General features: G+C 41.4%; 2 protein-coding genes across 4 annotated transcripts in view; one reads left to right on the forward strand and one right to left on the reverse strand.

Annotated features, from left to right (window-relative positions):
* The window catches only part of smarcc1a (SWI/SNF related BAF chromatin remodeling complex subunit C1a), a 157,543-nt gene extending 156,040 nt beyond the window's left edge, over nt 1–1,503 (reverse strand). For all 3 annotated transcript variants that reach the window (XM_069922057.1, XM_069922056.1, XM_069922055.1), the window contains exon 1: nt 1,303–1,503. In XM_069922057.1, the coding sequence (XP_069778158.1) occupies nt 1,303–1,458 (156 nt within the window). In that variant the 5' untranslated portion in view covers nt 1,459–1,503. The remainder of the gene's footprint in view (nt 1–1,302) is intronic.
* On the forward strand, nt 1,321–11,784 carry LOC138755665 (uncharacterized). Its single transcript, XM_069922058.1, has 2 exons — nt 1,321–1,934; nt 10,271–11,784. Exon 2 carries the CDS (start codon nt 10,396–10,398, stop codon nt 11,491–11,493), a length of 1,098 nt encoding a protein of 365 aa, XP_069778159.1. The 5' UTR covers nt 1,321–1,934; nt 10,271–10,395; the 3' UTR covers nt 11,494–11,784.
* The last annotated feature ends 1,708 nt before the right edge of the window (nt 11,785–13,492 follow it).

Raw genomic sequence — 13,492 nt, forward strand, 5'->3', positions numbered from 1 at the left:
ACATTCTTGTTCCCTACCCCAGCTATGGCCACACAACCAGCCAATACAGTCACAGTTGTACTCCACGGAACAGGCTCTTCTATTCTGACTAACACTGGCATTCCAGTCCCATTTGCCTGCATTTGGTTCTGAACCCTTTCTATCCATAAATCTGTCCAAATGACTTTTGAATCTCAGAAATGTGTCCGCTCCTATATGTATTGAGGAGTTAGCCAGATAATTAACTAATTGTTGAACAAGATTTCTAAACATTTTAAATCTACATAATCAGAGTTTAACTGCAATGGGAAAAATGCTGCAGGCTATTATAAAGAATGATTTAACAAAACACTTGAAAAACATCAGTACATCAGACAAAAATAACATGGATTTATGAAAGAAAATTATGTTTGACAAACTATTTTTTGAGGATGCAATTGGTAGGATAAGGAAAACCTGCGAATTTGCTTTGGATCTTCAGAAGGCCTTTAACATTTATGTTTATTGTCTAATATTTTAAAAGACACATTCCAAAACACACTGAAAAATGGTTCAGGAAATGTGGAATGAAGATACTTACCACACAAGTCAATGTGGGTTTCCAATATTCACAAAATTTACCAATGATTTGGAAGAGGGAGCCTAACAAAGCAATTCCAAGATTGCTGATACCAGAAAGATGGATGTGGCTGTAAAGCAGCTTTAAAATTATTAATGAGAGGGTGGGGAAATGCAAAGTTATCTGCTTTAGTAGGAAAAAACTTCAAGACAACTTGAAAGCAACAATAGGGAAATATTGAAACACAGAAGAGACCCAGGTACCAAATGATGAAAAAGAAATGGCATTACCTTCAGCCAGCAATTAAATATTACCTTAACGAAGGGCTAAGGCCCAAACTGCAGTTTCTCCAGTAATTTTGTGTAGAATCTGCATACTTTAAGGTTTCACTGAAATAGGTCTTAAAGGTTTTATCCGTCATACTTATTTTTAATTATCTTGGCTCAAGCCCGAGTAAATCTACCAGATCGACCCGCTGATCCAGCTCACTACGTCGTCATCGTGAAGGACACCCGGAAAAAAATCAGTTTTTCAAGCAAGTGACGAACTACTTTGTAAATTCAAAAGAACGCCAGCACCCCGCAGGATCCCAGTTTGTGGACAGATGAAGTCAAGAAAGAAACAAAGAAAACCCCTGCCCTTCTTAACACCGCCAGGCCTGATGTCCGGAATTCAGACACTGGGGGCCCGCGGCCCTTGCCACCATCTGTCCCTCATACTCCAGGCCGCCTCCAGTCGGCATCCCTCGGCCCTCAGGCACTCACTTTCTTGTAGTTCTTGCCCAGCCACGACCTCACGCCCTCCAATTGCCCCACGGTATCGGCGGATTCGAGAAACCTGACGTTAGGACCGCCATCCTTTTTACGCGTCACCCCCGCCGCAGCAGGAGTCGCCGTCGCTGCCACCGCCGCCATGGCCATCGCTCTGCTCTCGCGTTCAATCAGCGGAGGAGGGGGAAAAAAAACAAAGCAACAAAATGAAACTTTATTGTTCCCAACCGGCGCATGCGCAGTGTTCTTATTTCACCCCCTCCGCCATGTTGATATTGGCGCAGGCGCACCAGCAGACATGCTCGAGGAGACGAGACGTGTTCGCTCTGTGTTGTCGAAATCGGACGATGTAATGGCGCGTCAATCCAAGAGAGCTCTTCGAGCCGTTTATCTTTTTTCTCAGGATTGTATGATGTCCTATTGAATGAACACTTTCAGAAGAGGAGGCAACTCCGTATTCGTGAGTGCAATGAGACTTGGCCAAGATTCAAGAAAGTGAACTCGAATATTTCAGTTTTGTTTGGTCAAATTATTGTTATTGACCTGCTCATAAATCACTTGAAGGAAGAATGTGCAATTATTTTCAGTGATTCGCCTCCACGGTTAGAACAACGCCTGAGGAGTTGGTATGTTTTCCCCGGGGTCTCCAGTTTCCTCCCACCCTTCAGAACATACCAGGGGTGTTGGATAGTTGGGTGGCACGGGCTCATGGGCCAGAAGTGGATTGTCATCTGATTGTACAAGTACAACTGTTCAAACCGTATTCTGTGCCACACATACTGACACACAACCAGACATAGCACACATACAATGCACATGCAGGACAACAATTATATCTATAAAAATAAATATCGTTCTGTACAACTGAGAGTCTTGGATCTTCAGTATGAGCAATTCCTTTGGTCGTTCAGCATTCTTCCTGCCCCACTGCCTGTGGGAAGAACGAAGCTGTTCCTCAGCCTCATGGTGCTGGCTCTGATACCAGCAATTCCTTTGGTCGTTCAGCATTCTTCCTGCCCCACTGCCTGTGGGAAGAACGAAGCTGTTCCTCAGCCTGGTGGTGCTGGCTCTGATACTCCTGCATCTCTTCCCAACAGGAGCAGCTGAAAGATGCTGTGTGCAGGGTGGAAGGCTCTTCAGACAATGATGTGGGGGAGGGAGACTCCAGTGATTCTCACTGCCATTGCCATGGTCCTGTGGATTGATCTCCGATCCATTTCTCTGCAGCAGCCATACCACTCTGTGATGCAGTTGGCCAGGATGCTATCAATAGAGCTCCTATTGAAGGATGACATAATGATGGCCGGTAGCCTCGCCTTCTTCAGTCTTCTCAGCAAGTGTAATTGCTGTTGCACTTTCCTGACAAGTGAGCAGATGATGAGTGTCCTCAATAGGTCACTAATTATGTGAACTCCAATGAATTTGCTGCTCTCCACTCTCTCTACTGTTGATGTGTAGTGGAGGGTGGTCATTCTGAAGTCCAGGATCACCTCCTTTATCTAGTCCACGTTGAGACTCGGGTTGTTATTCTCGCATTATATCACAAGATTTGCCACCTCTTCTCTGTACTGCAACATCTTCCTGAGCAGACCTTTGTTTCGACCTGGTCCTGTCTCACCAAACTTACCTCCTCGAACGTCAATATTATTTTGTATCCCTTGGTCAGTTCCTTCCCACCTACTTCAGTGACACGTTTCATACTCTCCATCTTATTGGAGAATTCTAGTTCTCCAACCCTCACTGCCTCATCTTCAACATTGATATGCAAACCCTACATATCCATTCATCATCAGAATGGCCTAAGAATCCTCTGTTTCTTTCTTAACATATCTCCTTCACTTGGGAAAATTCGTTCTTCCCCTTAACAACTCCTCTTTCCACTGTTCCCATTTTCTTCAAATCCAGGTTGCACACTCTTAGGCCCAACTGTGCCTGCCTTTTGGTTTGGTAGATAGGACAGTCCATCTAATCCTACTACAGAAACAATTCCAAATTCTTTCTTGACTACATCATCAACTGCATTTGTGCTAACTGTTGTACCCATGTAGAACTTGTTAATTTAATTGACTTTACTGTTATTTAGTTTAATTAACTAAATTAAGGAGCCTTTACACAGCACCTCACTTCATATACTTGATATCTCCCCTTCCCACTTGAATCCTCATTAAGGGTCCTGATCCAAAACTTTGAATGATTTTTTTTATTTCTTTTTTTTCTATCCATGGATGCTGTCTGATGCTCTGAGTCTCTTGAGTTTTTCTTTTGTTCACCACCGCATAATTTATTTTGTGGAATTACAAGGCTAGAAGAGGTTATAGGGACAGCATGAGGCAAAGCCAAAAAGAGATTAGAACATGATAAGATGTAAAGATTGCACACTTTAAAACAATATAATTAACATTTGAGGAAGATCTTGAAAACGCCAGGATAAACACAGATATTTAAAGGAAACATGGCCATGTTCATGTCACTTTTATCTTTCATTAATTTGTGCAAAAATTCTGTGGCAATTTGAAAAAGTTGAATTGATATATTAATAAATGAATTCTTGATAACCAAAGAGGAAAGAGTACTTTGGTGAATTTATAATGAGATCACCCATGATCATGTTCAATGGTGGAGCAGGATGGAGGGCCAGTGGGCTACCTGTTTCTAATTTGTATGTTCAAATATCCAAAGCCATCACTCATAATTCTTTCAAAGAGACCAAGTGCAGACAAAGTGGCTGGCTTGTCAACCATCTACTTTCTGTCCAAATGGCCATCTTGAGCTCCCAATTGCAAGCCACATTAACTACCCTCCCCATTCTTGCACTGACTGTTTGTCATTGGCATCCACCACTGCCAAGGTGAGACAAATACAAACTAGAAGAATATCACTTAATGTTATGCCAAAGTGGTGTACAACCGTAGGGTGGCACATTTAGCATAGCGCTTAGCCCAAAGGTGTTACAGTGCCAGTGACAGGACCAGATTCGAATCTCTTGTATATAAGGAGTTTGTATGCTCTCCCTTTGAGTGGGTTTCCTCCAGGGGCTCCGGTTTCCTCCCACAGTTCGAAACATACCAGGGGTTGTAGGTTGTTTGGGTGTAATTAGGCAGCATGAGCTCATGGGCTGAAATGGCCTGTTATTGTGCTGTATGACAAAATTTATATAAATTTTTAAAAACCCAATGGTATGAATGTTGAATTCTCCAGCTTTCAATTACCTTCACCCCGTCTGTTCCTTTCTCTCTCATCTGATCTACTTCGTTCTCTTGAACATCTACTTATTTCCAAATCCTCTCACTCATTCCCTTGTTACCCAGCTTATTTTCCCTCCGCCATCAAATTCTGTCTTCCTACCACCCACACACTCAACCTCTAGATCTCCTATCTCTTTCCCTTATTGTTCTCATCTCCCATCATCCATCCCTTATCTGGTTCCACTCATCACTTTCTTAATAGGTTTCACAATCTGTAGCCCATTGTAATCTCCCTTATTACCACCCCACCCACCCACCCCCACCTATCACCAAGCCTCCGTTCCAGATTCCACTTTTCCCTCCCCCATTTGGCTCCATGTGCCCATCAACCAATTGGTGAGATACACTTGGAGCATTTTGTTCAGTTCTGGTCTGCTTGCTATGGGACAGATGTCATTAAGCTGACAAAAAAGATTCACAAGCACGTAACCAGGTCTAGAGGACTTGAGGTGCAAGGAGAAACCAGGTCAGCTGGAGCTCATTTTCCCTGGACCATTGTCGGCTGAGGGGTAATCTGATAGAAATATGTATATCAAATCACAAGGGCATAGTTAAGGTACATGGTCACAGTCTTTTTTCAAGGAAAGAGGAGTCTAAAAGTGAAGGGCATAGATTTAAACAGTGAGGCAAAAGATTTGAAAGGGACCTGAAGGGGAATTTTTTTCATGGTGAAGGTGGTGAATAGAAAATGAGTTGCCAGAGGATGTGGAAGAAGCAGCTGCAATTTTAACATTTAAAAATCATTTTGACAGATTAGTGGATAGGAAAAGTTTTGAGGGATATGGGCAAACACAGAAAAATGAGACTGGCTCAGGTAGGCAACAGAAGCAAAAACACAAAATTCTGGAGAAACTCAGCTGGTCAAACAGTGTCTTATATGAGGCAAAGTTAAAAATACATAACCGACATTTCAGGCTTGAACCCTTCATCAAGGTATGGAAGAATGTCGGCAAGCATCTGAACAATAGGATGGGGAGGAAGGGGGGGGGCAAAGGGAGAAGATGATATGATAAGGTGGAGAAGGGAGGGAGGGAACAGCAGCGATCTGGGGTTGGAGGGATGGCTGGGTGGATGGAGGGGGAAGGAAGGGGAGAGAACTGGATAGGGGGAGGGGAAAATAGGTTAGCAGAAAGCAGAGAAATCAATGTTGATGCCATCTGGCTGAAGAGTGCCCAGATTGAAAATAAGGTGTTCTTCCTCCAATCTGCAGGTAGTCAGGGTGGGATAGTACACAAGGCCATGGAGAGAAATGTGAATATGGGAGTGTGACTCAGAATTGAAATGGTTGGCTACTGGGAGGTCTCGTCTATTTGCATACTGTATAACTAACAGTGTCTTTATAATCCCCTCTCACCTGGATCCATTTATTGCTTGCAATGGGCAAAAGTGCAAGGGAAAGTGTGTCAGGAATTACCTCGGTACTGGTGAAAGCCCCAAACATGGGCTACACAGATCAAAGGAACGATTACAACTGACAAAAGATGTTGTTCAGATTGTTGTAAAGACAGTGTGACATCAATTATCAACTCTAGATACAGACTGGTCCAATACAACTTTCTGTACCAGCTCTACCTCACACCACAAAAAAATCCACAAGGCAAAACCAGAGGTGCCAGGTATGGAGTGGAACAGGGAACATTTGTTCATGCAACCTGGTCCTGTGCAAAGGTAGCCCCATTTTGGCAGGATTTGGCTGACATACTAACTAGAATAATGAAGGTGACTTCCCTGCCAGACCCAATGTTATATATCTACTAGGGAACCTTATGGACATAAGCTACAAATTAACCAAATTCCAGATTCAATTCATATTTATTTCTTTGGCCATAGCAAAAAAAAATGCATAGCGATGACCTAGAATTCTGACTCTCTTCATATCAACGTGGATTACCAAGATGCATAGCTGTATTCCAATGGAAAAAAATTATGTATAATATTAGAAACTTGACACATCACCTTTGTTAAAATATGGCAGCTATATCTGAAGTACATAGGAGAACAAATGTAGCACACCACAACAAAAATACTTATAGAAATTCACCAACAGATGGGTCAAGAAAAGTAGCTATACAAGGGAGTGGCTCCACAGATTCTATGAAAACACATACTAAGCGCCAATGCCACACCCAGCCTCTCTTTCTTTTCTTCCCTTTTTTCTCTTGGTATCTCTATTTTTCCTTTTTTTGTAACTTTTTATTTATTGCACTATAAACCATGTCAACAACAATATATACATATGTTCTTCATTAAATATACCCAGTGACGTTTTTTTCTTTTTTCTTCCCCCTCCCCTCCCTACCCCCTCAAAAACCAATAAATGTTAAACATACAAAATACAAGAAAATAAATCCACACAGGAAAAACAAAGAAAAGTCGTGTCGTCCACTTTTACATATTTAATCATGTTTATCTTCTTGTAACTTAAGGAGATGGAGGTCTGAAGCCAGCATTTTCTGTCATGTTTCATACATGTTCCCAAATTTGTTTGTTTTAGGTTATACGTTATCTTTTCTAATGGAATACGCTTATTCACTTCTATATACCATTGTTGTATTTTTAGGTTCTCTTCCATTTTCCAAGTTGTCATTAAGCACATTTTTGCTACTGCTAGGGCTATCATAATAAATTTTTTTTGGGCTCTATCTAATTTGAGACCTAGTTCTTTGTCTCTTATATTATTTAACAGAAAAATTTCTGGTTTTTTTTGGTATGTTGTTCTTTGTAATTTTGCTTAATATCTGACTTACTTCTTCCCAGAAAGTTTTCTCTTTTGTATATGCCCAAATTGCATGTATTGTTCCAATTTCTTGTTTTCAGCGAAAGCATCTATCCGATATTGTTGGGTCCCACTCTTTTAATTTCTGAGGGGTGATATATAGTCTGTGTAACCAGTTAAATATTGTATCATGTGTAATCTTGTATTTATTGCATTCCTCATAGTTCCTGCACATAGCTCTTCCCATGTTTCAATTTTTATTTTTGTTTAAATCTTTTTCCCAGCTTTGCTTAGGTTTATACCCTGTTTTGTCTATTTCTTTGCAGTGCAATTTAATGTACTTGTTTGTTATAATTTTTTAAATTATCATTTTATCTGTAATTATAATTCATAGCTGCTTCCTTCTGGTAGTCTCAAACTGTTTCCCAATTTGTCCTTTAAATAAGCTTTCAACTGGTAGTATGCAAACATTGTTCGGTGTGTTATTCCGTATTTGTCTCTCAATTGTTCAATTGTTAATAAATTATTTCCCAAAAAGCAATTTTTTATTCTGTTGATTCCTTTTCTCGCCCATTCTCTAAAAAATAAGTTATCTATTGTAAAATGGATTTGTGGGTTTTGTTTCAATAGCATTTTTGGTATTTGATAATTTATCTTTTTTTGTTCCACATGTATTCTCTTCCATATTTTAAGTATGTGATGCAGTACTGGTGAATTATTGTAATGCACCAGCTTTTCATCCCATTTATGAAGTATATGCTCCTTTTCTCCAAATTTATCTAGTTCTATCCTAGTCCAATCTGGTTTTTCTCCTGTCTAATAAAAATCTGATAAATATCTTAGCTGTGCTGCTCTGTAATAGTTTTTAAAGTTTGGTAACTGTAACCGTCCTTGCTTGTATCTCTCTGTTAGTTTATCCAGCACTACTCTCGATTTTTTTTCCCCTTCCGTAAGAACTTCCTTATTATTCTCATTAGCCCTACAAAGAATTTCTCTGTCAAGGGAATTGATAATGTTTGAAATAAGTATTGTACCCCTGGAAATACATTCATTTTAATGCAGTTCACCCTCCCTCTCAACATTAATGGCAACTCTTTCCAATTTTCCAAATTTTCCTTATTAATGGTTGATAATTTAATTTGTACAAATGATTTAGGTTATTGTCTATCCTGATACCAAGATAACGTATTGCTTGTGATTGTCATTTAAATGGAGATTCTTTTTTGAGTTCTGTATAATCCATATTACTCATTGGCATCACTTCGCTTTTATTTGTGTTAACCTTGTACCCAGATACTTCTCCATACTCCTTCAGTTTCATGTATAGCTCTTTTATTGATCTCTCTGGTTCTGTTAAATATACTATGATGTCATCCGCAAATAGGCTGATTTTGTATTCTTTCTCTTTTATTTTTATTCCTTTTATTTTATTTTCCTTTCTCATCACCTCTACCAATGGTTCTATTGCCAAGGTGAACAATGAGGGGGACAATGGGCATCCCTGCCAAGTTGATCTGCTCAATTTAAAATGATTCGATACATATCCATTTACTACTACTTTTGCCAACACCCCATTAGATAATGCCCTGATCCAAGTAATATATTTTTCTGGGAGTTTAAATTTCTGTAGCACTTTGAACAAATAGTTCCACTCTACCCTGTCAAAGGCTTTTTCTGCGTCTAGCATAACTGCCACCATTCATTTGTGCTGCATGAATTAAATTAATAAATTTACAAACATTGTCTGCTGCTCGTCTTTTCTTGACAAATCCAGTTACACTGGAGAGAATGCTCCAGTAAAAGGTGACCTTCAAACACAAAGGGCAGCATCGAAAGTCATAACTACTGTTTGTAGAAAGGAGAATACAGCCAATATTAGGTCTGAGTGCATGTGAAGAGCTCGACCTGGAGAAAAGAGTTTTCATTATGGCTTCACACATTGAAGATAAGCACACAGCACTCATGGAAGAAAGGATAACTACACTAGAGAAGAAATACTTTAATTTACAGAGAGAATCATTGTCATTACATGATATGAATGACAAACTGGAAAATGAATTGGCAAATAAGGATGGCTTCTTACGCCAGCTAGAAGACAAAAATAGACAGTTACAGGAATGTCTGAAACTTGCTGAACAAAAACTGCAGCAAAATTTGAAGTGAGTAGAAACATTATCAGAAGTAGAAACTGAACTTGCATCTCTGACAAAGTTTGAAGAGCAGCTTGCAGCATAGAAGATGTTTGAGACATTTAGAGACTCATCTTGAAGAAAAGAATCAGGAACTGCAAAGGGCCTGACAGAGAGAGAAAATGAATGAAGAACACAGTAAACACTATCAGACACGGTGGACAGATCATTGACAGAGTCTAATGATCGACTTTCAGCTGCATCTATAAGAAAGAATGGCTGCATTGGAGTAAAAGAACATATTGATACACGAATATAAACGTGCAAAAATCTGTCCCAAGTCTCTCAGCTAAATTAGACGATGCCATGGAGGAAATTTCCCATTTACAAAAATCCACTGATGAGGCAAATAAGCATGCTTCATTACTTAACAGGGAAAATCAGATACAAAATGCAAGTGTCACATCTTTCACATTAGAATAGGGAGCTTTTGAAGGAACTAGAAGACACGCGAGGAAATTATATTTTATGTAAAGGTGAAGTTAGTTCTGCTGACATGAGCAGTTCCTTGATTTCAACAGTGCATCTATTTGAATGGAAAGAGTATTATAGGAAAGGCAGATGAGCTTAGAGCATGAATTGGAATGTGGAATTATCTAGCCCGGCCCCATTCTGTGACTGTACCTGTGGCCCCTCTCTCTTTGATCTTATATAAAGCCTCTAACACCTTGACCCTTCCCCAGAAATCCTGGGTCATGGCACAAGATGAGGTCTTAGTCCATTGTGAATAAAAGCCTGAAGATCAGTGACTCAGTATCAGCCTCTCGAGTTATTTATCATTAATTTTATTCACAATTTTTTTGTTTTCATAGTCAATGATGGACCAAATCCTGAATCCCGACAACTGGAAGTTGACCCACAGTCACCTGAGGCCTCAGACAGCTTTGAACTCTGGCTACGCTGCTTCGAGGTCTTCCTACAAAACTCAGCCAGCATCATGGCTATCGACGCAAACAGACTGCATCTATCCTTCTCCTGCATCAGACCCCAAGTGTTCCCAATGCCATCATGCATATGGATGTACTCAAGGGACAATACAGGAAGAAAGTTAACGAGGTATATGCCAGGCACGTGCTGGCCACCTGCAGAGAGCGACTGGGCGAATGAGGCGATGAGATCCCCTCCGGGCCCTGCTGGGACTCGTGTTGGTGTGCAACCTCCAGACAGAATTGGCTGCCCAAAACACAGAAGACGTGATCTGGGATGCATCAGGTCCAACTATGTACGGCAGAGGTTACTCAAGCAAAGTAAGTTAGACTTAAAAAGGCCGATCAATCTTGCAAAGTTGCTGGAGATCGCCCTCTGCAATGTGGAAGCAAACAGGCCCACATGGGGGTCACCATCCTGGGATGCAGATCAACAGGCCACTGGTCCACTACTGTGCCCGATTAACAAACCCACTACAGCTGCTGTCTCCCAGGGGTATTGCCACCTGCTGGCTAGGGCTATCACCACCAGCAGGACCACAAATTATAACTCCTGGAGGAAACATCAGGTTGAGAGAGAGAACAGCACTGTGTGGAAGGCCATCTTCCTTGCCCTAAAGTCCAGGGGACTGCCTGTCTCCCACTGGCATGAAATCCTTCCAGAGATGCTCCACACCACTCAATCACTGCTATGTACTGCCACTAACACTACCCTTCACGAAAGAATTTTCTCCTTCCCCAGGAAGTCCGTGTTGGGGACCACACTACCCTCCTGGCTGTCGTCTCCAGGACCAATTCTGCTACAAAAACATGTGAAGGGTTATAAAACTGACCCCACCCTGGTAAAAAGGGTTCAGCTCCTCCACATGACCCCCCCATACATGTATGTGGCCTACCCCGATGGGCATGAGGAAACGGTCTCCATCCAGGACCTCACTCACAAGGCTCCCCCCACCCACCCCCCCACCCCCAGAGGAGAATACCCACCGAGCAGCACCCTCCTTTCCTACTTCCATGGACACACAATACATACTGTTGTACCCTTCCCCCACTCCAGCCAAGCCGTCACATTTCCAGCAGATCAACACAGCTCTGGAGGTCCGGGATGAGACAGTGGCTCCAGCCGCAACCTAACAACAGGTCAGTACGGAAGATCAAGCCACCAGACCGGCTTAAACTGTAAGACTTTGTGCCCTACATCACCCCGCTGGACAATTAAAAAAAAAACAAAGGGTGTATGTGGTGAACTGCTGTATTCCTGATGACCTGGCTCCACCCCATTCTGTGACAGTACCTGTGGATCCTCCCCCTTTGATCTTGTATAAAGCCTTTAATACCTTGACCCTTCCCCAGAAAGCCTGGATCGTGGAACAGGACAAGGTCCTAGTCCATTGAGAATAAAAGCCTGTGATCAGTTCTCAGTCTCAGTCTCTTGAGTTATTTACTGTGCATCAGTGGCCAATAGTGAAACTTGGTTGCAGGAAGGGCACGACTGGTAGCTCAATGTTCCCAGCTTCTGTTGCTTTAGACATAATAGAATGGTGGGGGGGAGGGAAATGAAAAGGGAAGGAGTGGCATTGCTCATCAGGGAAAATATCACAGCTGTGCTCAGGCAGAACAGACTTGACAGTTTGTCTACTGAGGCTATATGGGCAGAACTGAGGAACTGGAAAGATTTGACCACACCCATGGGGTTGTATTATAGACTACCCAATAGTCAGAGAGAATTGGAGAGCAAATCTGAAGAGAGATAGCAGACAGCTGCAGGAAACATAAAATTATGGTAGTAGGAGATTTTAACTTTCCACATACTGTAAAAGGGCTGGATGGCTTGGAGTTTGTGAAATGTGTTCAGGAAAGTTTTCTAAATCAATATATAGAGGTACCAACGAGAGAGGATGCAATACTTGATCTCCTCATAGGGAACAAGACAGATCAGGTGACAGATATATGTGTAAGCAAACATTTTGGGTCCAGTGACTATGTCATTGGCTTCAAGTTGATTATGGAAAAGGATAAGTCTGGTTGTGATGTTGGGATTATAAATCAGAGGGAGGCAAATTTTGTGGAAATGAGAAAGGATCTAGGAAGAGTGGATTGGGATATGTTGTTTTCTGGCAATGGGTGTGTTAAGTAAGTGGATGGCATTCAGAAGTGAAATTTTGAGACTGCAGAGTTTGCATGTCCCTGTTAAAATTAAAGGCAAAGTTAATAGGCATAGGCAACCCTGGTTTTCAAGGGATATAGACGATCTGGTTAAGAAGAAGAGGGAGGCGTGTAGCAGGTATAGGCAAAATGGAGCAAATGAGGTACTTGAAGAGTATAGAAAAATGCAAGAAAATATTCGAAGGAAATCAGGAAGGCAAAAAGAAGATAATGGCAGATAATGTGAAGGTAACCCTGAAGGGTTCCAACAAGTATATTAAGAGTAAAAGGATAGTAAGGGACAAAATTGGTCCCCTAGATAATCTATGTGTGGATCCTCACGTAATAAGGGAGATCTTAAACAGTATTTACTCAAGAATCAGGCATAGTGCATAAGGAAAGAAGGGAAACATGCAGAATTCTCATGGAACATATGGAGATTAAGGAGGAGGAGCTGCTTTCTATCTTACAGTGATTAAAGGTAGATAAATCCCCCAGGTGGATATGATGTTCCCTTGGACCTTGAGGAAGACTGGTGGCCCTGACAGATATATTCAAAATGTCCTTAACCACAGGTGAGGTGCCAGAGAATTGGAAATTAGCTCATGTTGTCCCATTATTTAAAAAAGGTAAATGTAAAGTTTTCATTATTGTCACGTAATACTACATTTAGAATGTAACATACATGAAATTCTTGCAGTTAGAGAGTCATCACTTTGTCCAGCACCTCTCACTATGTTCATAAGCAGTCTCCCCTCCAAATACTGAGCAGTCCCGTCCCTGCTTAGCTTCTGACAAACTCACACATAGTCAGATTGTTGGTGCTAGAGGCTCCAAAATTAATCCAGGCAATTATAGTCTGATGAGCCCGACATCAGTAGTAGGTGTATGATTGGAAGGAGTTCTGAGAGATAGGATATATAGATATTTGGACAACCATGGGCTGATTAAGGACAGTCAGCA

Source organism: Narcine bancroftii, chromosome 2, assembly GCF_036971445.1.
Source record: "Narcine bancroftii isolate sNarBan1 chromosome 2, sNarBan1.hap1, whole genome shotgun sequence".
Classification (NCBI taxonomy): Eukaryota; Metazoa; Chordata; class Chondrichthyes; order Torpediniformes; family Narcinidae; genus Narcine; species Narcine bancroftii.